The sequence below is a fragment of the Elgaria multicarinata genome, chromosome 11, assembly GCF_023053635.1.
Source record: "Elgaria multicarinata webbii isolate HBS135686 ecotype San Diego chromosome 11, rElgMul1.1.pri, whole genome shotgun sequence".
Classification (NCBI taxonomy): domain Eukaryota; kingdom Metazoa; phylum Chordata; class Lepidosauria; order Squamata; family Anguidae; genus Elgaria; species Elgaria multicarinata.
In genome coordinates, this window is record NC_086181.1 from 32,507,406 (window position 1) to 32,534,603 (window position 27,198).

The following is a 27,198-nucleotide window of genomic DNA, read 5'->3' on the forward strand; positions in this document are numbered from 1 at the left end:
GAGAGGTAAGCCAAATTATGATTTGAAGGTTTCTTTTTTTGTTTATTAAGCTTTTCCCAACTTTTGATCTTTTTTTTAACGTTGGGCATGGGTCCCTTCTGGGTAGGGCATAAATCTTAGAGTCCAACTCTCTTCCTTAGCAACTTATGCTGGCTTCTCTATTATATAGCACTCACAGCTCCTTCTTCACGAGGAGGGGGGAAAAATCCAGTTCACAACAGCATTCACTAGAGGGGATCAGATTTAATCACTCAAAGTCTCTCACATCCCACATCTCCCTCACCGAATGCCAAATGCAGCTTTTTTCACCCCTTCACCCCCCTTCTCGCCACGCCAATAAATCCAGTCAACCACTTTAACCTTAGAAAGCCAGCATTCCAATCGTTCCCATGTGAGATAAAGATGAGAGGTTATATCACAGATCAATGTCCAGCAAACATAAATTCCTTCTTTTTAAACTGCGTCAGTCAATCAGTCAGCGTTTACTTTCACTTTTCATAGAGTTGCCGTTTAGACAGACATTGCATTAATCATAGTTCATCTCACCTCCCTTCTCCAAATCTCTCCACTTTCCCGGCTCCTGTTGGTTTTATAATCATTTTCTGTCAGTTGCTCAAAGATTCATGCCCATTAAAAGAGAGATAATTGCCTTTTCCGGCAAGCGCCGTTCAGAGCCTCAGAAGAAACCCGCCATCGCTCAGGCTGCCAAGCTCCGCCCCCCGTGCATGAAGGGTTTGAACACTCAGGAAAAAGTACGTTTAAGTAGTTAAACTCCAGCTAAAATCCTGCAAGTGCCCTCCACCCCAGCCATCAAAATCCCACCACCCCACCATCAATCACCTGCCTGGGACCTATTTCAAGCCCATGCTCAGCTATTCCCATCTGCTCAAAGCAGGACTCTCTTATATGATACAAAACTGAATATTTCAGTGGCTAGACAACTGTCCTGCAACACCCCACAATTCATTCTTTATATACCTTTCCGATGAAGCCTCCAAGATTTAAGTCACAACTGGGTAACTCCTTACCAATATACGAACTGGATGCAATAAACCATATATGGGTGTATTATTTAGTTGGCTATAGCATCTTCCAAAATGGAATGTAAAATACTAATACAATCAGTTGTGTAACATTTTTAAAAAAAAATGTTGTCAGGTGCTTCAAGTTTTGTTTTTATAAGTGGAAAGGAGTGCTATAAATACACTTAATAAATAAAATAGACGCACTGCTGCCTCTAGATTAGCCAGTACTCATCTTCCTAACCAGCCCCCTCCTGATCATAAACTATTCTCAGTCCAGCATGCCCAAAACCCCAAAAGAAACATTTCGGCCTATGGAAATAAAATCTGACTGCACAAGTGTCTTGCACAAATGCAATGTCTTGTGGGGACAGCGCTTTTAGAGGTACAAGTAAGGCAGAGTGCAGCCAGAACCAGGGAGTGGTGTCCCAGCATCATCTGGGACGTTGCATTGGGTCTTGGAGGACACTTCTGCGATCCTGAGGTGCAGCTGATTTGGGGCAGCAAAATGTCTAGGTTTGGGCCACCTCTCCAAAGCACCACAGGGAGCTTGCTTGTCCAGCCGAAGTCCACTCTTAGCATCAACACACCACTTGCCTTCCTTCCCCGCAAATCCATCCTCCGTCCCCGGCAACCTGTTATTATCTCTTGGTCTCAAACTGACCCACAACCCTTTCTCTTCCGCCCAACTCGCATCCAAAAGGGCCATAGCAAGCCCCCCCCCGCCTTGTAGCCCCCTCCTCAACGCCCCCTCCCGGCTCGGCATCCCACGCGATACAAGCTTCTCCCACGCAAACTCCTTCTCTGCCAGACCGACTTGACGTCGACAGTAAATAGTCCGAGGTGGGAGCGGGGGTCTGTCATGCAAGCCGGTCCCCTCCCAATCCAAACGGGCCTTTGGCAAAGAAAATCACAGCCCATTACCACCACTCCAAAATGGCCTCGGCTGCTGATGCCCTATAATGAAGGATTCCTCCCTTTTCCCCCCTCCTCCCCTCCCCAAATTTCGGTGGCGACGCGCGCCCCGGCACTTTGGAGACGCCAAAGGGGGACCTTCCGTGCGCCTTGGGCGCAGCGTCCGGACCCTCGCAGCATGGGATGTTTGTGGGGGGGGGAGGAGCGCCTGTACCCCTTCCTCAAACGGAGGTGGGGGTGGGCAGCGGGTAGGCAAGGACCGAGGGAAGTCGTAGGGGTGGGGGCTGAGCCCGTCCCCGCGACCCCGTGCTCCAGCCAGGCGGCCCTCCTCCTACCTTGCTCCCGTGGCTACATCCACCGCGGCGCGTCTTAACTAGCAGCTCCGGGCAGCGAGCGAGCGAAGAGCGCAGAGGAGAGCTCCTGCAAAGTGCGGCGGGAGGCGGAGGCGGGGCAGGAGACGGAGGAGGAGCAAGACGGCCTTGAGGTGGGAAGGGTGGGTGACAGAACCTGGGCAAGGAACGGGGACGTCTCCGGCTGGAGACGAAACCCAGGGCCTCCTTCACGCAAAGCCCGTTTATCTCCACGAGGGAGGGACGCGTGCGACACAGAGTTACACGTGTGAACGAGCCATGAGGGCCAAAACAGGACGGACGCAGTTTTCATATCATCCCATGCATTCTTTCACTTCATTACGCAGGAGTCAGTTCATACATTCAGTCTGCCAGAAATGAAGTGGTGCGTGTATGAGTGAAGAAGCTGCAGGCAGAATGTATTGAGGTCAAACAGAGTGGATGCTCTCTGCAAGGGCATCCACATCCAGAACAGGCCTGCTACTGTTCTGGCCATCCAACCACCTTTCCGCACAACCTCCCCACCCACCCCCACCCCGGCTTTTTAACTGAACTTCTGAGATACAGTATTTCATGTAAAGCAGGGGAAGGTTCAGCCCCAAAGGCTGCTTTGTTTGGAATTATGCCATGGCCCAGCCTTTATGTATGTTAAGTAACTAGAATGAGAGTGCCTCTGAGTGTATGTAGAGTGCCTTCCCCTCACAACCAGCTCTGGCACATATTAATAACCTTCTGTTAGGGGCAGGGTTTTGCAGACAACGGATGTGACTTGAAGGTGCGTTAGCTAGGCCCAATGCTCAGGACCTGTGACATGGGAGCTAAAGGGCAAGGCCTAGCAGATCAGGGGGTGACATCTGGTGGGCTGGCGCAGGGCCTTAATGGTATTGGGGACACAGGATGGCATCTACTCAGGGCCAGTCCAAGACATTTTGCTGCCTGAGGCAAAGGACAAGATGGGGTCTCCTCCCCAGTTCATGTACAGAAGCCAGCTGTATTAGCAGTTGAATCTTACTTCAACACTGGCAATGAAATCACATCCTCTACCACACCTGAGGGCAGGTGATGGATAGGTGTGCATGTACACAGCTCTGCCCTTCAACAGAAAGGAAGAGCCGGGGAGTTCAGGAGGAATAGCCAAGAGACTGCCACTGCCAGCCCCCAGCATATGCTGCCTGAGGCGATTGTCTCACTCTGCCTAATAGTAGAGCCGGCCTCACACTGATGAATGGAGTGTGAATGGGGGGAACTATTATGTGAATAGAGAGGTCTAACAAATTGTAGACTATGACCAGGTTTGCACGATCACAGAGGGAAAATAAGCCATAGCGGTTTATCCCTCACATGCTGTTTGTAAGTGCCTAATTAGCATAATTACCCTTGCCAGCCACAGATTGTCATAACATCCAAACCTGGCAAGGGTGTGGTGGCTGGGATGGTTTAGCCATGGTTTTCAGGGTGGTTTCTAAACCACCCCAGACATCCCCCCTCGCTGGGTTCAGATGTCACTACAACCTACAGCTGGCAAGGGTCATTATGCTAATTAGGCTTCATGCAACCCCCCCTTCCATATATCTCTTGCAACTGGAAATATTTCTCCCTCCCCCCTCTTTTTATTTCTTCCATTATTTTGCTATACATTGCAATCTTTTCTGCACAGGGCAAAAACACCCTCAACTACCCAGCATGTTAATCTGTGCAAATCCTAGTTTGTTTTTAAGTTATTTTTCTTGGCACTTTTATTATTGTTAGATTGTACTATGGTATTAATTTTTTGGCTTACACCACTTTGAAGTCCAAATAGGAAGAAGGACGGTATATACATATCCATTTATTTTTTAAAGCAACATCACCACTGCAACCTTAATTAGAATTCAATAAGGCAGTCCAGTCCTGTGTCTCCACTTGTCCATCTCTGCTATACTCCCACCATTCGACTTTCTCTGAATATTTTCTCCCATGAACATCTGCTTACAACTCGTCTCTTCACCACGGCCAAGGCCAGCGCTGCACTCTGCCCAATGATAGGGCCACCCTGGTGCTGACCAAAACCATGACAAACTGTCTGACTTTGAGTGCGAGTATAATTCACTCTCTCCCTTGCACAAAGGAAGCCATTTAGGGTGGAAATGTACCTGCCATCCTGCCTTGGGTTGTGACAGAGTCAGATGCCCCAGAAGGACAGGGTGGAAAAGCCAGCTGGTTGGGTAGGCTGGAGTCATGACAAGGAGGGAGGGGGGATTTCCATCTTCCACGTAAAAGTGGGGTTTCAAGGTAGGCTGAAGAGAAATTTGGCAAACAAACAAAAGCAGAACCCCTGCGATAGCTGGAGGCATAGATGGTTGTGGAAGAATGCAGGGGAGTTTGTAAAGATGCCAAAATACAGCCTAGAGTGTGCAAGTAAAGACATGATTTTAATGCCAAAACCCATAATTAAGATTAAAAATAGGCTCCCATTGCCTGGTCATTATCCTAGCAGGTGGGAGAAGCCAGGAGGCTCCAAGGAAGGCCTTACCCTAAACATATCACGTATCCTCCACCTATCATCTCTGTGTGGATGTGAAAGGGAAGAATGGATGGAAGGAGTGAGGGGGAGTGCACTTGATGTGGAAGTTGTGAAGTGCGCATGGTTAGAGTCTTAAGATGGAAAGAAGGAAGCACAGACTTACGGTGCAATCTTATGCATGTCTAGACAGAAAAAAGTCCTACAATTCTGAGCATTGCTGGAAGTTGTAGGATCCCCCCCCCCATCTAGACATGCATAAAATTCCACTCTTAAATGGATTCTCAAGACAGGTGTGAAAGGGCTTTCTCCTGCATTGCCCCCAGACTATGGGATGCATGTCCTCAAGAACTACAGCTGACCTCTAGAAAGGATGTAAAGACACATCTTTTCAATGCAGCTTTTTAAAATGTGTAGTTTTACGTCATACTTGAATTCTTGATTATGAAGGAGACAAAAGTTGAGTGTAGCCATACACGTACTCTGGATTTCAGGAAAGCTGATTATAATAAACTCAGAACTATGATAAGTAAGGTCCCGTGGCAAGTGAGCCTAATGAGAAAAGGAGTGCAGGATGGGTGGGAGTATTTAAAAAAGGAAATTTTAAAGGCACAGTTACAAACAATGCCAACAAGGAGAAAAGAACGAAGACAACAAAGGAAACCAATGTGGCTCCACAAAAAGCTTAGAGATGACCTGAAAACAAAAAAGGATACATATAGGAAGTGGAAGGAAGGCCAGGCTACAAAAGAAGAGTACAGACAGGTGGCACAGAAGTGCCGAAATGGCATCAGGAAGGCTAAAGCTGTGAATGAGCTGAGATTAGCGAGGGATGCTAAAAGCAATAAAAATTCAGATACGTGAGTAGTAAAAGACAGAGGAAAGAAATGGTGGTTCAACTGCTTAATGAGGATGGCAAATTGATAACAGATGACAAAGAAAAGGCTGAAGTGCTCAATTCCTACTTTGCCTCAGTCTTCTCCCAAAAGCGGGTCTATGACCCCCCTGGAAAAAGTGAAGCAGAAGTTGAGGGGGCAGGATTGCAGTTTGAGATTGATAAACAAATGGCCAAAGAACACCTAATTTCCTTGAACGAGTTCAAATCTCCAGGGCCCGATGAACTGCATCCTAGAGTAATGAAGGAGCTAGCGGAAGAACTCTCAGAACCTTTGTCTATTATCTTTGCAAAATCATGGAAGACGGGTGAGGTGCCGGATGACTGGAGGAGGGCTAATGTTGTCCCTGTCTTCAAAAAGGGCAAAAAGGAGGAAGCTGGGAACTACAGACCAGTCAGTCTGACATCCATCCCTGGGAAAATTCTGGAGCAGATTATAAAGAAGTCAATCTGTAAACACCTTGAAATCAATGCAGTGATTACTAGAAGCCAACATGGATTTGTCGGGAACAAATCCTGTCAGACTAATTCGAACTCATTTTTTGATAGGATAACCTCCCTTGTGGACTGTGGGAATGCTGTGGATGTCATATATCTTGACTTCAGCAAAGCTTTTGACAAAGTGCCTCATGATATTCTGATTAACAAACTAGCTAAAAGTGGGCTAGATGGAACAACTATGAGGTGGATTCACAGTTGGCTACAGAATCGGACTCAAAGAGTACTTCTCAATGGAACCTTCTCAAACTGGGGAGAGGTACCGCAGGGCTCAGTCCTGGGCCCAGTGCTCTTCAACATTTTTATTAATGATTTGGACGAGGAGGTGCAGGGAACGCTGATCAAATTTGCAGATGACACAAAATTGGGTTGGATAGCTAGTACCCTGGAAGACAGAAACAAACTTCAAAGTGATCTTGATAGGCTGGAGTGCTGGGCTGAAAACAACAGAATGAAATTTAATAGGGATAAATACAAAGTTCTACATTTAGGAAATAGAAACCAAATGCACAGTTACAAGATGGGGGATACTTGGCTCAGCAATACTACAAACGAGAAGGCTCTTGGAATTGTTGTAGATCGCAAGCTGAATATGAGCCAACAGTGCGATAGGGCTGCAAGAAAGGCAAATGCTATTTTGGGCTGCATTAATAGAAGTATAGCCTCCAAATCACGTGAGGTACTGGTTCGTCTCAATTCGGCCCTGGTTAGGCCTCATCTAGAGTATTGCGTCCAGTTCTGGGCTCCACAATTCAAGTAGGATGCAGACAAGCTGGAGCATGTTCAGAGGAGGGCAACCAGGATGATCAGGGGTCTGGAAACAAAGCCCTATGAAGAGAGACTGAAAGAACTGGGCATGTTTAGCCTGGAGAAGAGAAGATTGAGGGGAGACATGATAGCACTCTTCAAATACTTAAAAGGTTGTCACACAGAGGAGGGCCAGGATCTCTTCTCAATCCTCCCAGAGTGCAGGACACGGAATAATGGGCTCAAGTTAAAGGAAGCCAGATTCCGGCTGGACATCAGGAAAAGCTTCCTGACTGTTAGAGTAGTACGACAATGGAATCAGTTACGTAGGGAGGTTGTGGGCTCTCCCACACTAGAGTCATTCAAGAGGCAGCAGGACAACTATCTGTCAGGGATGCTTTAGGGTGGATTCCTGCATTGAGCAGGGGGTTGGACTCGATGGCCTTGTAGGCCCCTTCCAACTCTGCTATTCTATGATTCTATGAATGTTTTTACTATTCTTTTTATTGTTTTAAGGTTTTCTGGAGAAAGAACAAAAGTGAACAGAAATACAGCAGTTTTTATATTAGCAAAGCTGGAGATTCTGGGTGGTGCACTATGTAAAAAACAGTCATTAGAAGCCAAATTAGGTGGTGGACAGCTTGGTACAAGCTGGCAACTCACCCACCCACCCCATGCATTCACGCATGCATGCACACACCATATTCTAATATTTTCCCATGGTTAGAATAAAATTTCACAGGTTGAGGCCATCCAAGGAAGGAGGAGGGAAATTAAAGAGGAGGGCTAGGAGGAGGGCTTTCTCCGCTGTGGCACCCCGGTTGTGGAACGAGCTCCCCAGAGAGGTCCGCCTGGCGCCTACACTGTACTGCTTTCGTCACCAGCAGAAGACCTTTTTATTCACTCAGTATTTTAACACTTAATTTTAACTTAAATTTAAATTATACTGTTTTAACTCTGTATTTTAATCTTATATCAACTTTGCTGTGTGGTTTTATCCTGGTTGCGCTTTTTATACTGTATTTCGTAATTGTGTTTTAAACTGTTGGGTGTTTTACTGTGGTTTTAATTTTTGTGAACCGCCCAGAGAGCTTCGGCTATTGGGCGGTATAAAAATGTAATAAATAAATAAATAAATAAAGAAAGAAAGAAAGAAAGAAAGAAAGAAAGAGATTAAAAAATGCCAATGTGTTCCAGCTTAGAGATCCTGCCATTTTAACAGTTTCTAGGAGTCCTCTGGGCTCGCATTCCTCTCTATTAGACAGGATGCCAAACTCAACACTCTTCCTGGCTTCGCTAATAAGACATCCTTCCCTGCCAGAGGACTTGATTAGAAGTCCTCTGAATTTCCATCTCACCTTAGCCATCATCAAGGATTTGGCATAATTCATTTCACGAGTTGGGAAGATTGCATTTCCTAGGTCCCTCTTGCACACAATCCTTCCCAAAACGTGATGGTCTAAACAAGCTAGCAGAAATCCCTCCTCCCACATCACTATATTCCTGTCTGATACCCAGTATTGGGTGTTCTGCTCCTGCTCCGTTCACCCTCCTGTTCATGGCTAGAAAAGCTATCCAACAGGAAACCTTATTCCAGTCTCCATTTCACCCCCATCTTGGAGTCTCTGATTTGCTCACTTACATCTGGTACCCTTCCCTCCCAATCACCCACCCCAGACTCCCTGTGCCTTTATTAGCTGCATGACTACTATAAATGCAACATGTGCATTGTATTTATGATATATATATATATATATATATATATATATATATATATATATATGTATGTGCGTGTGTGTGTGTGTGTGTGTGTGTCAGAGTTGGACACAGTGTGCCTGCCCTCTCTGTGTGATGCCATGCCCACTGGTACACCTAGGTACAGTCCCTGCCATGGTGCACCCCCTATAGCCCCCTGAGGAAGGGGTCTGTCTGCTCAATTCCCTTGAGATGTGGACTGCCCCACAGCAGGGGGGATGGGGAAGCCGTATAACTCTGTCCCTTGTACTGTTTCACCTTGGCCCTGCTCCCCCCATGTCAAAATGTATCGACCACAAAGCTAAGTGTTGGTTAGGGAAGTCTTCCATCTAATGACTGAAGATGGTACTGTAAGCTTCAAATACATGGGCACATTAAACTTAATTAAAAATAATGAATACTTAAAAAAACAGCTGGGGAATGCACATCCCTAGGGCCCCATGGAATGCATGCCAAGTTTCAGGTGTCTAAGTTTCACGGTGCTATGGCACCGAGAGATGGACAGACAGACAGATATTATTATTATGGCTGGATCTACACTACTGCTTTAAAACGGTTTATAAGAGTATTGACAACTGTTGGGGCCCAGGACACACTCTATATACAGTTTTCAAAACGTTTGCAAAATGTCATATCCTGCTTGGTATAGATCTGGCCTCTCTCTCTCTCTCTCTCTCTCTCTCTCTCTCACACACACACACACACACAGAGAGAGAGAGAGAGAGAGAGAGAGAGAGAGAGAGAGAGAGAGAGAGAGAGAGAGAGTTTGACAGCGGCTGGACTTGACGTTCTTCTACCTACATTTAAAGCAGAAAACAAAACTTGGGTGGCAGGTGCGTGCACTTGAGGAGGGATGGAGTTAGCTCTTCCTCGGCTAGGTGAATGATTAGGGGGATCTAGTGGGTTTTGCATTGAGCAGGGGGTTGAACTCGATGGCCCCTTCCAACTCTACTATTCTATGATTCTATGATTTCTGCAGAAGCGGAATCCAGAACTCCTGGATTCCCTATGTTGCGGGAAGAGAACAAGAAGCCCTGCTGGATCAGACCGAGGTTCCTTATACTATAGCATAGTATACACATAGTGTGTATGTTCGCATAGTGGCCAGCCAGTTGTCTGCGAGAGAGGTGTGGCGTCTAAATGAGGCGGGTGGTGAAGTCACTAGCAGCCGGGACACCTGGATTCTTGGCCGAGTTTTACTCCTAGTAGCTTAATCCTCCTATGCCTCTTTCCCTCTAAGTGGAGCCCCACGGATGTGGGCGGGCGGCCCTTCGCCCCAGATCAGCGCGCGGAGGATTTCAGCCTAGAAAGAGAGGTTCCGGGACTCAGGCCACACAGCCTCCCCCCACCCCCGCTGGCCTGGAAAGCCCCCTAGCCACCTTCTCCCTTTCCTCCCTTGGCGAGACCTCGACGGTAAAGGGAAGGCAATGCCATTTGCGCCCTGGGGTGATGACAGCGAGCGCTTCCTCCTCTAACGTTTCGCAGGCGGCGCGGGAGCAGATTCCGGGGCTGCGCAGACCCGGTGTCCTAATTCTGGAACGGAGGTGGAGCAAAGGGAAGGAGGGTCTAAGCGGGTTGCGAATGGCGGGGGGCTGAGGGGAGGGTGCAGGCGGTGGGATAAATTCCTCCCTGCCCCCATTTCAGTCTTTAGAGAGAGGAGGAATGTTTACCCGGGAACCTCTTTAGCATGAGCCGGTGGGAGAAGCTGCTGCGTTTCCGTCAGGACTCTTTTCGCAGTGACACCCACTCCTCCTCCTCCTCCTCCTCTTTCTCCTCCTCCTCCTCCACTACCTCCAACCTCCCCCACCGCCCCCAGGAAGAGCTAGGTAGAAGCCCCCCCCACCCCCAAAGCCCACCCTCTACAGAGCTCTGCTTCCCCTACGCCCATATACCCCCCTCTAACCCCCTCCCCTCTAATCCTCAGTTTTCCCTTCTCCTTCTTTAGGACACTGGAGCTGCTAATGAGCAACTGACACCCTGACCTGGATTGGCGGGGAGCTAGGTGGAACCTGGCGCCTTGGGAGGCCGATCTCTCACTCATCATAGGAACCCCTTTGCTAGCCATAAAGGGGGTGAGCCGGTTGGGTGGAGGCTGCTTCTAAGCTGGTGTTTGGAGCCCGATGCCAACTCCAGCAGACCTTAAGGCAATTCACCAGCTTGGATCTTTCTCCGTTGCCAGGATGGGTTGGCATTCCTTGCTGCCAGCTGTGCCCGCTGGATAGGTGCCGTTTCTCTCGTGCCGCGTCTTCAGGATCACTGCTGCTGCTTGTGCCTTGGGCAACTTTGCTGCTTTTGGGATTGGCACTTCTAGATCCGCTTGCTGCGGTGCCTTGGGTGCCAAAGTTGGCATTGCTCAATCCTTTCCTCCATCTTCATGGTAACTTTGGACTGGGGCCTCGTTCTGCCAGTTGCACCCCAACATGCGCCCTGGATCGGTACCGCTAACGGCTTCGCTTCGATCAGTGCCGCCTGCTGTCAACTGATCCTACCACCTTGGATTGGTGGCCGCCGGAGGACCTTACTCTTCGCCTGGACATTACGGTTTACTTCTCCCCAGGATGGTAGCAAAGGGCACATTCAGGTTCCGGCCTCACCTTGGCATGAGACTTTGGTGCAGAAATGAGAGCTGAGACGGAGGCTTTGGCACACCACCCAAGCCAGGTAAGTTTGGGAGCAGGGTGTTGATTTAACTGATTCTCGATATGGGGTGTGTGTGTGATGTTAATTGTGAGAGAAAATTACATGAGCATCAGCCAAGGTCTTCCTGGAGAATTTTGAGGCCAGTCCTCAGGTTGTGTGTGAATCCCCCAAGACTAGGAATGTAGAAAAGCCCTTGCATAAGTTAAAGAGAGGGATGTCCTATTGACATGTTGCTGGTTTCCCCGTGTTCAAGTGGGAGAGCCACTGGGTGGTGGATGTGGGTCAGCTATTGCATTGAAGAAGTGTGGATGGTCACAAGTCCCACCACACCTTCCATCAGCCCCATCCACACAGCTCTTCCCATTTGCCCTACTGCCAACAGTGACCAGGCAAGGTGTCCCTCTGAATACCAAAAGCTGGGACAAACGACAGGGAAATTTACTTCCTACTGTGGAAGCTTCCCCCACCCCCAGTCATTTTTTTCTGGCTGCAGTTGGGAACAGGAAGTCAGACCAGATGAAGACAAAACTGCAAACTGAGGATAGCAGAGGAGGCAGCTGACTCCCAGCCCACCTTTGAAAACACATTTGCTGCTGTTGCTGCTGCTGCAACAGAAATAGCTTGGCACACTTGGGTATAGACTGGGGTGTTGGTAGTGGTGGTAATATTAGGAAAGCCCGCTCTCTTCCCTCCAAAGTAGTCTTAGGTCAGGGATTCTCACACATGTTGAACAAGCCACCCCCTAGGAGATAATACCAAACTTTTGGGTGTTTTTTTTGCCCTCTGAAGAGCTATATGTTCTTGGATTCCAGTATAAGGTTTTTACAGTTTTCTCAGTCCTTCCCACCCTTTCTTTAGATGTTCATGTTCCATGTAAGGCCTCTTGCCTCCTTCTCTAGAGCAGACGTGGGCAACTTGGGTTCCTCCCCATGTTGGACTACAACTCCCATCACACCTAGCCAGCATAGCCACTGGTGAGGGCTGATGGTTGTTGCAGCCCAACAAATTATCCATCTCTGCTCTAGAGGATAAAATCTTACCATGGCAGCCTGCCATGGCCTCTCTGCCAACATTTCTTCAGATCCTCAGCACTCTGTCTCTTCTTTTATTATTGGCTCGCATACATACCTGCTATGGACTGCAACTTCTACTTGGCAAAACTCAGTTATCATTCACACAGGTAGCAAGGACCATGGGATCAAAGACAATGAAGACTTTTGTGTGTATCTAAAGGGTGGGTTGCCAGGTGTCTTTAGTCGGGCTCCTAAACTTTTTGCTCTGCACTGATTTCCCATAGTTCTGCTGAATCACACTGCATTTGGAAGTGGAGAACACGACAAGACCGATTATTTTGGTACTTGCTAGAATATTTTGTTCTTATTTGGAACTCAGCATGTCTGAACTCTCCAAGTGTAGGAAAGGTACAGTCCAAACCAGTGTGTGTTGACTCAGATGTCAGCCACGCTACAACTCATGGTGGCCTATCCTTCATGGAGTGCAGCCCTCGTAGTGCTGTCTACAGGGGCTGCATGCTTTAGTGGCAATTTGTAAATGAAGCAACTGCAGTTTTGCAGCCCAATCCTCTGCTTGTTTACTCAGAGACAAGTCCCACCAGGTTCAGTTGAATTTACTGCCAAGTAGGATTGCAGCCTGAGATTGCAAATGTAGGCACACTTACCTGAGAGTAAACCACATTCAGCCGACTAGGGCTTATTTCCAAGTAAGCACGCATAGGATCAGGCTGTCCACCGATTAATCCATGGAGGCCAAATGGCATTGACAGGGCTGTAAGGTAAATATGCAGTTGTTCAATTTGTGAAGGTATTTTGACCCTGCTGAGTTAGTGTAATGAGGGAGGGAATAAGAAAATATTCCTACTAACAATAAGCGGTAGTCTTTCTTGTACTAAACTGCAAGTTATCTTAGGCTTCCCTTCAGCATCTCCAAAAGGCACCTATGTTGAGGGTCGGAAATGTGCTAATTGTATCTGAATTGTTTAACGGAATTGTTAAAAGACAGGTGATACATCGGCTACAACTCTTTAATTGCTTGGCCGCCTTATTTAACTGGAGCTCTAAAAGTTGTTTGGGTACACCCATACGAGACTTTATTTTCCCCTCCTTTTGGCCAATCCATGTGCTTGCTTTCTTATTGCAGACTTGGCATTCCACCCCGAGGGAATACTCATAAGGAGATCCTTATGGAGCTGCAGAGACATTCCAAGTCTATAGGAGATCCCCATCGACCACCAGAAGCCTTGGAACACCCCTATATGCAAGAGCCCACGGGCGATGTGGGGCAGCCCATCAAGCTGGAGATGGGGGACGAGGGAGGGGATGTCCAGACTTCGCCTCCGAAACTCTCTCGTCCACCAGTGCCTTCTCCCGGGGGAGCCCTTCTTCAGGGTTTGAATGGGCTTCCGGGAGCAGGCAGGCGGCCACACGGTCCTGGGCCCCCCGCTGGCACGGAACAAGGAGAACCCTCTCGACTGGGCCGCTACTTGTTGATTGACAGTCAGGGGCTGCCGTACACGGTGCTGGTGGAAGAAGGGGTGGGGACGGCGGGGGGCACCGAAGGGGACGGGAGCGGGGGGCCCTTGCGCAAAGTGTACAGCTGTCCCGTGTGCTCGCGGACATTCGAGTACCTGTCTTACCTGCAGCGCCACAGCATCACCCACTCGGAGAGCAAGCCCCACGTCTGCCGAGCGTGCGGCAAGGCCTTCAAGCGCACGTCCCACCTGGAGCGCCACAAGTACACCCACTCGGGCCGGAAGCCACACCAGTGCCCCATCTGCCAGCGCAGCTTCCGCGACTCTGGGGAGCTCTCGCATCACCAGCGGGTGCACACGGGCGAGCGGCCTTACCAGTGCGAGGCCTGCCACATGCGCTTCGGCGAGCGCAACACCCTCCAGAGGCACATCCGCCGGAAGCACCGGCTGCAGCTCCTCCCTACCCCATAGAGTAGACTGGACTTAACTTGGGCCACGGAGAATTGGCACAACGACGACGAGCTAGGCTGTAGCAATCTGCCATCCAGGCCCTGCTAGCATCCACGCATGCTGTGGTGATCCTAGCCTGCAAATATCTGCCCACGTATTATGGACCTGGTATTTCCCACACCTGTCAGTCCAATGACTAGCTGTTCCATTGGGTGGAAAACGGGAAGGGTCAGAGTGCTAAGCCCTAGCATGGACACCTCTTGCCCAAACATGCTGGCCTGTTACCTTTTATAGAAGCTCTAGCCTGTCATGCCTGTCCCCATAACCTGGCAGGGAGGTCATTTCCCTCCTGTTACCATGTGCCCTGTAGGCCTCAGGCATCTAGCCTCAAAACACTGGCCTGATGTTGCCCATCTCGGCAACACAGAGCATAGCCTCCCAGCATCTAGCTCTTCCACAATGTCCCAGGGATGAGTCCTTGTCTCATGCCGTGGCTACCTGGCAGGGAGAATCCAGCACGGCCCAGACACTGTCACCCCAGGACATGGTATCATGCCAGCTGGCAATGCATGCCTGTTAATAACCCTCCTGCTCATTTGAAGATTTGGCCTTGAAGCCTACCAAGTGCTAACCTAGAAAGAGACGTCCATTCCATGTACACAGTGACCGCCCCCCCACCCCCAAACACAGTGTGGAGACCTTGGCCTGACAGAAAACCAGGGCAGATCTCTTTCGCAGATATTGCAAATGTAGGCTCAGGAGTAGAGATTAGATGGGGCAGCTGTGATGATAGCTCTCCTCTTAAATTGAATGTAGCAAGGGGTTCAAACTGAATTAGACTGCTTTGAGTCTCCTGCTACAGTCTCTTTGGGTAGAGCTGGGTGCCAGCCTGCGGTAAGTTCCAGCTTTAAATCCTGAGATCCTATCTCAACAACATCTGTGCCCCTCTGCCCCCATCGCCTCCACTGCCCACCCCTACCATAATAATGTGAAAGAGCCTTTTGAAAGAGATGTGGTAGGAAGCTAGAAAAGGTTGGGTGAAACAGCTAAATCCCATGGAGCAGGGAGGAAAAAGTACCCACACTCTCTTTAAGGCAGAGCTGAAAGCCCCCTTTGCCACTGCTTTTAGAAGGCTGCAGGAGACTGATTTGGCTGAAATTTGGAGGAGCCAAGGGCTGGGGTTTGTGGGTATAATTAAATCTGCCCCCCCCCCCCAAAAAAAAGTTCAAATACAGGTTTATGGGATCCTGGTTTTGACTGAAAAGGCATAAAAGGTCCAAGTGGGGAATGCAGGTAATGAAGGTTGGAATATAGGCTATCCACACACACACACTCCATTCAGAAACTTTCGGGCTATACCATTCTTATTTCCAAACCCACCAGATTTTCCCACTGAAAAGGTGTTGCTGATTCCGCATTCCTTCCCAAACCAGCTCTACTGCTAGTCCAGTTTCCCAATTAGATCTATGTGCAGACCCACCACCCAGTTACCAGGCCTTGCTTCCTTTTGCCCTCAAATTGGACACTTAGACCCATTGTGAACAGTTTCTCCAATAGTTGTGGGCCAGGGCCTGTGTGCTTCTGGGCGTGGATTTAAGCCGCAGTTCTGCAGCAAAAGAAAATGGCTTCAGCACAGACTTCCAGCCTGTATTATGAGACTGCTATGGTGTCATGATATTTAACAAACGTAAGATCTCCCGGTTTCCTTGATTGTGGTAGGTGGGTGGGGAATAAGCCGGAGAGACTGATATACAGGCATGTGTTCCAAGGTGCCGGACGGACCGGCACCTCCAAAGCTTGCCAGGGAGATCCCTGGATCATGTTCCCTCAACTTCATATTTAGTGTGAATCTATGTGTGTCCTCTTTTTTTATTATTATTAATTAAAAATAATTCTCTGGGGTTTCGGTTCGTCTTTGTGCGTGCGACGTAAATAAAGTGATGCTGTGCTTACTTCTATCTTGTAGATCCGTTGACCGGGAGTGAGCCTTCTGTTGGCCTTGAGAAGAGTGCCTTTCAACTACGTAGCTTTAAAACATGCAAGCGGGGCTGTTGGCAAGGTCTTGGAGATCGGTTGATCGCCTTGACCATAGCGAGGAGGGTCTGAGAGGTTAGGGGATGGGCTGAAGCTCAGTGGTAGAGAACACACTTGGCGTGTATAAGGCCGCAGGTTCAATTCCTGACACCTCCAGGTAGGATTGGGAAAGACCCCTGCCTGAAATGTTGGAGAGCAAAGTCACATGGACCAATGGTCTAACTTTGTTTAAGGCAACCAGGAGCAGCACTAGACTAGCGGCCAGCAACTGGCGTCCTAGCGAACCATGCAATAGGCATCCCCCAAGGGCAGACGCTGACTGGAGCCAGGAAATCAGAAGACGTTTACTTCTTGGGAGGAGAGCAATGACAAATCTTGATAAAATAGTTAAGAGCAGAGACACCACACTGACAACAAAGGTCCGCATAGTTAAAGCAATGGTATTCCCCGTAGTAACCTATGGCTGCGAGAGCTGGACCATAAGGAAAGCTGAGCGAAGGAAGAGAGATGCTTTTGAACTGTGGTGTTGGAGGAAAATTCTGAGAGTGCCTTGGACTGCAAGAAGATCAAACCAGTCCATACTCCAGGAAATAAAGCCAGACTGCTCACTTGAGGGAATGGTATTAAAGGCAAAACTGAAGTACTTTGGCCATGTAATGAGAAGACAGGATACCCTGGAGAAGAGGCTGATGCTAGGGAAAGTGGAAGGCAAAAGGAAGAGGGGCCGACCAAGGGCAAGATGGATGGATGATATTCTGGAGGTGACAGACTTGACCTTGGGGAAGCTAGGGGTGGCAACAGCCGACAGAAAGCTCTGGCGTGGGCTGGTCCATGAAGTCACGAAGAGTCGGAAACGACTGAACGAATAAACAACAACAAGGGCAAATCTAGGCTGAGATTTTTGGTAAACTGAGAAACATTTTGCCCCTATTTTGCATTTAATGTTTTCTTTTAAAGTGTATTTTTTAAAACAGAGTCATAACTATGTGTGTGTGTGGGGGGGGGGGGGTTGGTCCAAAGATGTTTCTGAGATCAGATAAAATAGACAAGAAATTTTCATTTTTGTTTGTCAGGTTTTTTTTTTGTATCCCCTCCTCTCCCCCCCCCCCCTTGAATGTGGCGCCTCATTGAACATGGCGGCCTAGGTGACCATGTAGTTTGCCTGTATGGATGGGCTGCCCTTGAAGGCAACTTCCTCTAAAGAGGTTTCATTGCTGGAAGAGGGAGATGTACACTGAACGTGTTCTTTTAGGTACCAGAAATAAAAGAAAATCCAAGTAAATGTCAAGAATCTGGCTTAATATTCAAAACAAGCAAATCAATAACATGATGCATGAACTTCCTCAGTCACATCAAAAAAAATTCCTGAACTCAACATTTGTATTTTTAGAAAACTTAGAATGTTTATTATTTTGTGTTATTTTTAAAGCAGGTTATAATTGTTTGCTGTCATGCAGAGGTACTGGAATATAAAGCATCGAGGGAGGCATAGGTTTGAACATGGAAAATCTTTGCTAACATGGCCTATACATCTCATTGAAATCTTAACCAGAATCTTGATTTTTCTCCCTTGATTTTCTCTTGATATTCCACCCTCACTCCAGGTGAGGGTGGAATAAAAGCTGACATGTTTGGAAGTTCATATTCTGCCTTTTGAAAAACTGAGCGCAAAATGGTGCACAGCAAATAAACACCAATATAGAATAATCATTTGGATGAATATACTAGCTATGGCTGATCAGAAGATATCATGCTTCCCAATCTAGAGTGGAAAGACAAATCTTACAGGCTAAGATTCTGGCTTGACAGTAGTTGTTGCAGATTGTTAAATCTACTCTAGCAGGGGTGTGGGGGTGTGGACTGAACTAGATGATGGCATGTTTACAGGTGTTCAAGGATGTACAGCTGTTGTTCAAAATTTGCTTTTGCTGCATAACACATGGAGCTGTCCTTGAGTGTCCAATATATAATGTATTTGCTGGTACTTCTCATGCAAGCTGACTGAAGATGGCATCTCTGACCATATGCAAAAAGCTTTCCTTCTAATCACTAACCCACACTAAGGCCCTATGCATTTGGTGTTGAAGGGGAGCATTTTCCAGGAAGCTAAGGTAAGGATCACAGCAGCCACACTTCATTTTACCAGCTAGACTGATACTATTTCTTGTGGGAAGGAGTCCCTCTGATCAAATTCTTATTGTTGAAAATCCCACATCTGTTTTGAACTGCTAATTTCAATAGCCAACCTTGAATTTTACTATTGCTATATGTTTTTTTCCTAGTTAAAGTTTTATAAAATAAAACCTCTCAGCATTTGATAAAAGCTCATGAGGAATATTTTAATAATAATAATAATAATAATAATAATAATAATAATAATAATAATAATAATAATAATTTACATTTATATACCACCCCATAGCCGAAGCTCTCTGGGCAGTTTACAAAAGTTAAAAACAGTGAACATTAAAAAGAAACATACAAAATTTAAAATCATAAAAAGCATAACATTCAAACAAAAACAGACATCCATTTAAAAACAACTATAACAACCAAGGCATTCTACAATTTTTGCCCCCATCTCCACCCAGTTTTTAGACATAATGGACATTTTAAATGTTCACGATGAAATTGTTTAAATGTAAACTTTTTCCGGAACCTTAGCATATATTATTCTTATTTTTACAATATGTATTTTCCCAACTCACATTTTGCAGTGTAAAACTTGCAGCTTTATTCTGCCCATTCAGGGAATGGAACCCTATAATGCAATATTTCTACTACTACTACTACTACTACTACTACTACTACTACTACTACTAATAATAATAATAATACAAAAATAAATATTTTGACTGTCGTGATAAATTCCATCCCATTGCCAAGTCTTCCTCAACCTGGCACCATTGGCCCTGCTGGCTGGGACTAATGGGACTTGTAGTCCAATACACCTGGAAGGTGCCAGATTGCAGAAAGACCTGTAAGATTTAGATTTTTGGGGATGTTGAAACCATTATTATTATTATTATTATTATTATTATTATTATTATTATTATAATATATCCTATGCGGCAGGGTCTTGCTATTTACTGTTTTACTCTGTACAGCACCATGTACATTGATGGTGCTATATAAATAAATAATAATAATAATAATAATAATAATTTCTTGTAGCGCTTTTAATAGTACAATGCGTTTAACGATCCTGATTTAATTTATCATGGTTTATTGGTCCACTAATTTCTATTTGAACTAAACTGAATGATAGCATCAACATCTGTTGGGGAGCACGGCAGACTTTCTCCTCCGACTTCACAAGAGTGGCTGTGTCTTTAAATTGTAGAAGAAGAAGTTGTCGTTTAGCTTGTCTTTTTGACGGCAGACAAAAAAAGAGGAAACAACCTCGCAGTTCCCTTTAATTGTCCTTTGGGTTGCATTTAAAGGGGAGGCGCACATTAGGGAAGAAGAGAATGGGCAGAAAGAGGAGACGGAGATCGAGGCGGGGGAAGGGAGGGGAGTTTTTCCGAACTGCTGCTTCCCCGGCTGAAGGAAGCTAAAAGTTGGAAAGGAACCGGGGGGGCAGAAATCTTCCGGACTGGATGGAACAGGTACAGCTGAGGCTCCACACTGCAGAAGGGGCGGAAAGGAGCGGTGCAAAGCCCGGGGAGGGATGAGCCGGGGCTCGCATGCCAGTGCGGGGACAAAGAGCCCAAAGTGGATCGGAAGAAGCGGGGCGGGCTTGCCGAAGGCACGCAAGAGGAGGGATGGAGCCGCCCCGATCCAGCCTGGCCGCCAGCCGGTCTCCTGCTGCTCCGCGCCGATTGCTGTACTCGCCCAGCTCCGGGCTTTTGTTCTCCGGACTCTCTCCGGTCTAAGGAGCACGGCTTCAGGGAGGACGAGAGGGCATCGGGGGTGGTGGGGGAACGGGGCCGGGACGCCTGGGTTCACTCTGGAAGTGGGGAGGATTGGGGGATACAGAGCTGGGAGCCGAGGTAGCGAGATCAGACTTCCCCAACTGGGTGCCCTCCAGGTGTGTTGGACTACGTATCTGGAGGGCACCTGGTTGGGGAAGGCTGGCCTAGACCTGGTGGCATAAGCGACTGGGTAGAGCACTTGAGGGGGCCAAGGCACCTTTTGGGGTTGGTAGAATGGGGCTACAAAACTGGTTCGGGGAGTTAGAGCAGGATTTGTATGTGGGGGGACAGGGAAAGGTTTAGGGGGCACAGATTAAAAATCTCTTTGCTAGGTCAGAGAGAAATTCCCTATAGTCTACCGGCTAGCTGGATTTACCTGGGTGCTCATAAGCAGGGCCTGGTAAAGTTGATGGCCAGTTGGACCTGTTCTTGGCTTCCAAGCATCTCCTATTCAGGTATACTGCCTCTTTACCTGGAGGTTCCATTTAGCTGCCTTGGGTTATCAGGGAAGGAAGCAAGTAGTGTCTAACTGGCGATGTGGAGCAGGCATTTGGAGGTGGGGCGTGCCTGCCTGCCTAGGAGCACTGGGAACACAGTGAAGTCCAGAGAGCTAGGATTCCTGGGTCCCTTGGGAGGGGAATAAGACAGTCAGATGCTGCTGGTTTTATGTGTGTAAGGGTGGTGGTAGGGTCATTCTGAAGGAGAAGTTGTTTTAGAGAGCAGAGGTGGTCGGGTTCAGTGGTCCACAGCTCCTGAAAAAATTAGGGTAGAGCTGGGAGATAGTAGAGTTCCCTGGGAAGGTGGGACATCACCAGATGTAGGTACTAAGGATTCCTATATCCCTGGGCATAGAGGAGCCTTCTGCAACATGGTGTCCTCCTCCAGATGTTTTGGACTAGAACTCCCATCAGCCCCAGCTGGCTAAGAGATGCTGGGAGTTGTAGTCCAACACAGGTTGGAGAAGGCTGACTCAAACATGTTTAAATTATGATGGGGGAAGAAAAGAAATCACAAGCCAATTCCTTCAGATTTTAGCCAGATCATGTTTTGAGTCCTTCCACCTCAGTTAGCTTTCAAAACCAGTAAGAAAGGAGGCCAGCTCTCCCCTTCTCTCCCTATAACCTGAGCACTGGCTACTGGATTTTATTTCGTTTCATCTGACCTGCTCTCCACTGTTTACATTGTTTCATTTTCTGCTTTCTCCAGAGGCCGATGCTGTGAAGTTAGCACTTTGCTGGTGTGGACTTGCTGATGGAGATCCAACTGGTTACAGTGAAGGAAGAGACAGGACCAGTAACGCCCACCGTCTGCCCCCTATGCCAGAAAGACCTTGCTGGTCCCCAGGGGCAGGTCCCGCAATGCCAGGGGTGCAAAGGCTTCATTTTAGAGCCCCAGAGCTGGTTGCCTGGCAACACAGAGGCCCTGGCCCTCCCGTCCGAGAGGCCCTACAGCTGCTCCTTCTGCCCCAAGCGCTTCAAGAGGGCCTCGGACCGGCGCGATCATGAGCGGGTGCACACAGGAGAAAGGCCGTACGGATGTGGCATCTGTGGCAAGCGCTTTACGCAGAGCTCAGTGCTCTCTGGCCACATGCGCATTCATACTGGGGAGCGGCCCTTCCGCTGCGGGGTCTGCTTTAAGTCTTTCAACAATGGCTCTAACTTCCGAAAGCACCAGCGTATCCATGGCGAACCGTTTGATTACAGCGATAAAAGGGATGATGGGAAAGACTGTGGCCTTCTTCCTGGGCTGAAGTGGAGCCAACCGGCTGAAGGGCAAGATGGCTGCAATCTAAGCCACGGCCTCCTTTCAAGACAAAATGGCTGCCATATCATCAAAGAACTGAGGGAAGGTGAGAACAAGAGGGACCGAGACCCCAAAGGGAAGCAAAACAATCCTCACAATAGTAGGCTACAGCAAGATGGCAATTACAGTAATAGCCTAAGGCAAACTGGTGATGGTGTGGACCATTTTAAACGAATGGGACCAAGGCAAGATGATGCTAATTGGGGCGCTAACCTTGAAATGAGGCAAGGTAACCAAGGAGGTATTGGCATTAAGGGTATGAGGCAGGCAGGTGAAAGCAAAGGTCATGCTGATGGCCTTGGAGAAAATGGTGACTGTAGCCATGGCCAAGGGGTGACTCAAAATGGTCACAGCTTCAGGCGGCTGAAATATGTTAGCGGCGATAATCACGCTAAAGGCCTGAGGCAAAATAGAGCAGGGGGAAGCCACACTCAGGGAGAACAGAAGCAATGCACGGACAGCCACGGTGGGAGGTTACAGCCAGATGGCAGTGGCTGCAGAAAAGGCCTTTTGCTAGTCAGTGGCAACAGGGCCTATATTCACAAGCCGAGTCAAGAGAGCGGAGTCAGGGGCTATTTAGTAAGGAGGCCAAACGGAGGCTACCTCAAAGGATTGAAGCATAGCAGTGGGGAGAGTGTCGATGTGGATATGAGGCAGAAAGGGGGAAGCCATGTCGGTGGACTGAATCAAAGCAGGGACATCAGTGTCTCGGAGCTAAGACAAAATGGCAGGCACGGAGATGCTGCCAATGGCCTGAGACAAAATGGCACTGGCCACTTCAGAGAGCTGAGACAAGATGGTGGCAGCAACAAGGAGAAGCAGGTGGGCTTTCCGGTGTGCATCCCAGAAAAGATGAATGTTCTTGGAAGAAAAGTGTCTTCTTGGACCGGTCCTGACAGGGGCAATGCTCTGGCCTGGGAAGAGCCCAGTATGGGGCTGACAAGAGAAAGGGGTGAATTTGAAGGATGCTGTCCCATAGACAGTGTTTCTTCCTGGGAACTGGAGAGTCCTGAGCCATGTTCTCTGCCTTACAATATTTCTGCATCCCCCAGCAAGCACTCCTTACAAGACCAGTTAGGAAGCACCACTCAGCACTGGGAAGAAGAGGGCATCCCTACCCCTTGCTTCCCTTTCCAAGAACCTGAGCCCTACGATCAGCACTCCCAGTCATCATTCGATTCCAGGCCCTTCCTGTGCTTTGCGTGCCCCAAGCAGTTCCGTCGTGCCACAGATCTGAAGGAGCACCTGCGGGTACACACGGGTGAAAGGCCCTTTGGCTGCGGGGTCTGTGGCAAGCGGTTCACGCAGAGCTCGGCCCTAGCCACTCACCGGAGACTGCACACTGGGGAGAAGCCCTTTGAGTGCGCTGTCTGCTGCCGCCGTTTCAATAACTCTTCCAACTTTGCCAAGCACCGCCGGCTTCATGGGCAGGAGGGCACGAGACGTGGTGGTAAAGCAATGGAGAAAGAATTATGGAGTGCCAAGCCACAATGACTTTTTAGGAGGGAGTCCTCCATGGGGAGACGGAACACTGTAGCTATGGGCAGAACTGTGGATCCTACTCCACCACTGCTGTAGTGGGTGCTGAATTCAGTGTCCTAAGAATCTCATTGTTTACCTTTTTAGAAAACAGCAAGCTTCTAGTCCCTATGATGTGGTTTGATGTTTTATGAGCAAGCCTCAGGCTTCTCTCCTAGCACTTCCTGATTATCAACAAATACGAGACTGCCTGTAAACCAGACCTGGAGATTACAAATTGTTGTTTTTAATTTCAGTTTGTGGGATGAGTTGTGTTAACCAGGAATGGGCAGAAAGTAACTCTCTAGACATCAGCTCCCAGAAGCCACTGCCAGCCTGGCCAATGGTCAGAAATGCTGGGAGGTGAAGTCCAAAAGACCTGGAGAACTGCTTTCTGACCATTCCTGGGGTAAACCATAGTTTGCCAAGAACCAGGAATTGTGGAAGGAAACTGGAATATCTGGGGTGGATGAGAAAGTGTGCAAGTCTGAGGCACATTCATATAACACCAAACCATAGTTTGTTGTTTTATCTGAATTAAGCCTATTTTAGGGCTTCTTTTTGTTTGGAATTAACCTGTGAATAAAATAACTTCATTTTTGGTTTGGCGCTATATCTCAACAGAGCTAATGAAGAGAGATCTGAAAATATGTGGCTAATGACTGGTCAAAACCTTGAAATGGGGCAATGGGTGGAGGGGAACCTAGGCAAAATTTCTAGTAGCCACTGCCTTGTATAGGCGTCCCCTCCTTCCTACTAAGAGGGGGGAAATATATTATATGAAGTGCGCAAGTTATCTCCAAATTTCTTAATTTGTGTAGTTTTACACAATTGCTAGAATTTGTGTGGTTTGGGCCACTTATCTGGGCATAAGCCACATTGAACTCAATTGGACTTGCTTCTGACTAGACATATATAGGATTGTGCTGTTAGACACCAAAAATTGAACTATGTTGGCACAAAATTGGGTTTTCTTTAGCAGAATATGCATGGCCCTGTTTGTAGCAACCACCATCCATCCATTTTTCAGTGTGTCCCCACCCTCAAGAGGGTATATTTAAAATGATTTTTTTAAAAAACAAAACTGTATTTGGCAAATACTGTAAGTAAATAAAGAAAAAAATTAGAGATTTGTTTATGTTGTGCCACCACTGAAGCAAGTTGCATGGAAAGGATTTTAGGGAAAAGGTCTCAGAGTCTTGTAAATATTGTCAGCAAATACCCAAAGCGAGAAATAAAATATTTTCAAAAGTCATTGTTCACAAGCAAATAATGATTCATGACATTCTTCTTTGCAAACCGAAAGCAATTTTTTAAACAAACGTTTCATGCCAAACACTGGTGAATATTCATAATTCTCCTGGAAAACTTTAAAGGAAAAAAGTCTTGAGGCTCCTTGCTGTATCACCTAACAAATGTCCTCTAAAATCTGCCTTAGACATCCAGGCAGATCTACTTTTTATCAATTTAGATATCTCTATCTTGTGCTTTTTAATCAACTGTAAACTGCCGTTCACCATATCTGAGATAAGGTTATGAAACCACTGTATATTTTTAAAACAAAGCATTCTCGGTTCTGCATTTCTCATTGTACACTTGCGACATAAACCCTTTAAGATACTATCTGCAGTCTGGTGCCTTCCCAAATGCATTTGGCCTATAACTTTCATTCAGAGCCATCAAGCCAGTGGATGTGCTGGCTGGAAGATGATGGGAGTTGTAGTCCAACATATCTGGAGGGCGCTGGCATAGGGAAGGCTGCTCTGTGGCCTCTTCCAAGGGTAGATTCTCAAGGCCATTTTTCATACACAGCACAAATGGACTTCACTGGTTGAGCTGGGTGTATTGTACTAGTCTCACGATTCAAAACATGACCGCAATGCAATCAGCACTTCAAGCCTTTTTTCCCCCAGAGTACCTTGAGTTACCATCTGGACCTATGCACCATTTTTGAGGGCAGATAGACTTCTTTTTTTAAGGCAACTCCTTCGAAGTGGAACATCACAGAAGGTTCTGTGGTATGAAGGTTAGACAAATAGGATGTGCAAGAAGTGTAAAGGAACTCTCTGGCATTTTCCAGATGCCAATAATATTCTCCAAGCCCCTCTTGAATACGGGAGGTACTAGGAGCAAGTGAGAACCAAATGCAGTATTCTGCTGAGCCTGATGTCCTGCAGGTGAGCTGAAACGAACAGAATGGAAGGCAGCTTAGTGGTAGGGAACCTGATCTGCATGCACATGGTCCCAGATTCATTTCCAGGCACCTCTAAATAGAAGGAGCAGGTAGCACAGGGACAGGGAACCTTGACCCATGGAGGATCCCTCCTTAACCCCACCCCCTGGAGGCTAGTGGAGAAAGGAATCCTTGCTGCTGTTTCTGATCAGACAGGGGATATTTGGGGATGTTGCTTGTGACATATTAAGCCGGTGACTCGGATAGCCCCAGGGGGAGTCACTCTTCCAAGTACTGGGCAAGTCCTTTTCTCCATGGCTCTTTCTGCACAGGGAAAAGCAAAAAAGGGGGACACACTCCCAAGTTAGTAGGGAGAGGGTGCAAATCATCTGGGCTGCAGGATTGATCTGGCAGGGTGGAATCTTGGCCCCCTGGATTGAAAAACGCTCCCCACCCTAGAAGGAGCAGGTAGTGGAAAGTCCAGTAGACAACAGAAGACTACATGGACAAATACTCTGAACTGGTATAAAAGGCTTCCTATAGCTTTATGGGGAGGGGAAGATTTCCCCAAGCAAATTTCCCCAATTTGAATTTGTCTGCAAAACATTTATTTTATATGCTGAATTTAAATTACTTGAAAGTTATCCAATTTATGGATTGTATGCCACCACCACCCCTCCGAGGGACAAAATCCACACAAGTATGTCATTTGGCAAGTTGATTCTTGCCTCAAAATTTCAAGAGCAACTTCTGAATTTGTATGACAGTTCTGAGATTTCTGTTGCATTTTGGGCGTGTTTGCAAAACCTTGCTTCTCCCGGTTTCATCCTCCTCTTCCTCCTGCAATTCCAGGGACAAGGCTGGCAGAAAAGGGAGGTGGCTGGCCATCGCTCTCATTTCCTTCAGAAATGTGCTGTTGCTAAGGTTCAACTGAACATTTTTATTTTAAAAAATGGTAGTGAGCTTCCGCCACACGTCCTGCAACCTGCCCATTTCTGCTTACTGAGAGTGTCAGGCAGCTGTGCTCATGTTCACCAGAAACCTCTGAGCTGAACAGCGAAAGCCCAAGTGTTCAAGGTACCTCATATAACCTCTCTGTGTACAGAGGTGCTCCATCCCATGTCCTCTGATTGATTGAGGAAACTCTGAATGGGCAATAAAAGCCTTCTCCTCACTAGAGGACACTGTTCAAGATGGCTGACAGACATCCTTCTACACAGCCCAGCTTGACTCAGAAACTTGAACTGCAACAAGCCTACGTTGTCAATTGTGGTCATTTTCTGTTGTTATTGCTGGTTTTGCTCCAATTTTTTGAAGATCATGAGCCCTCCTGTTCTTAGGCTCGGCTTCTAACTCCGACAGCAAGCTCACATGGTCCTAATATCTCAGGAAGCCCTTTCCAATGGTCTAGCCATCTGGATTCTTAAAGGGAAGATCCCTTCACACCAACACTTGACAAAATAAGCAAACCTGGCCCCTGTCCAATGCATAGCACA

The 27,198-nt window shown here is 47.5% G+C and overlaps 2 protein-coding genes across 2 annotated transcripts; both read left to right on the top strand.

Moving 5' to 3' along the window:
• Positions 1 to 10,469: 10,469 nt before the first annotated feature.
• LOC134406465 (zinc finger protein 581-like) lies at positions 10,470 to 15,471 on the top strand. Its single transcript, XM_063137905.1, has 3 exons — positions 10,470 to 10,508; positions 10,628 to 11,343; positions 13,480 to 15,471. The coding sequence occupies exon 3, from the start codon at positions 13,523 to 13,525 to the stop codon at positions 14,279 to 14,281; it is 759 nt and encodes a 252-aa protein (XP_062993975.1). The 5' UTR covers positions 10,470 to 10,508; positions 10,628 to 11,343; positions 13,480 to 13,522; the 3' UTR covers positions 14,282 to 15,471.
• A 4,366-nt stretch (positions 15,472 to 19,837) lies between these two features.
• LOC134406524 (zinc finger protein 91-like) lies at positions 19,838 to 24,598 on the top strand. The gene is made up of 2 exons (XM_063137989.1): positions 19,838 to 19,902; positions 21,415 to 24,598. Exon 2 carries the CDS (start codon positions 21,460 to 21,462, stop codon positions 23,503 to 23,505), a length of 2,046 nt encoding a protein of 681 aa, XP_062994059.1. The 5' UTR covers positions 19,838 to 19,902; positions 21,415 to 21,459; the 3' UTR covers positions 23,506 to 24,598.
• Positions 24,599 to 27,198: the final 2,600 nt, after the last annotated feature.

Coding starts and splice junctions, on each gene's coding strand:
- LOC134406465 (XM_063137905.1), top strand. CDS start 13,523: ATGGAGCTGCAGAGACATTCCAAGTCTATAGGAGATCCCCATCGACCA.
- LOC134406524 (XM_063137989.1), top strand. CDS start 21,460: ATGGAGATCCAACTGGTTACAGTGAAGGAAGAGACAGGACCAGTAACG.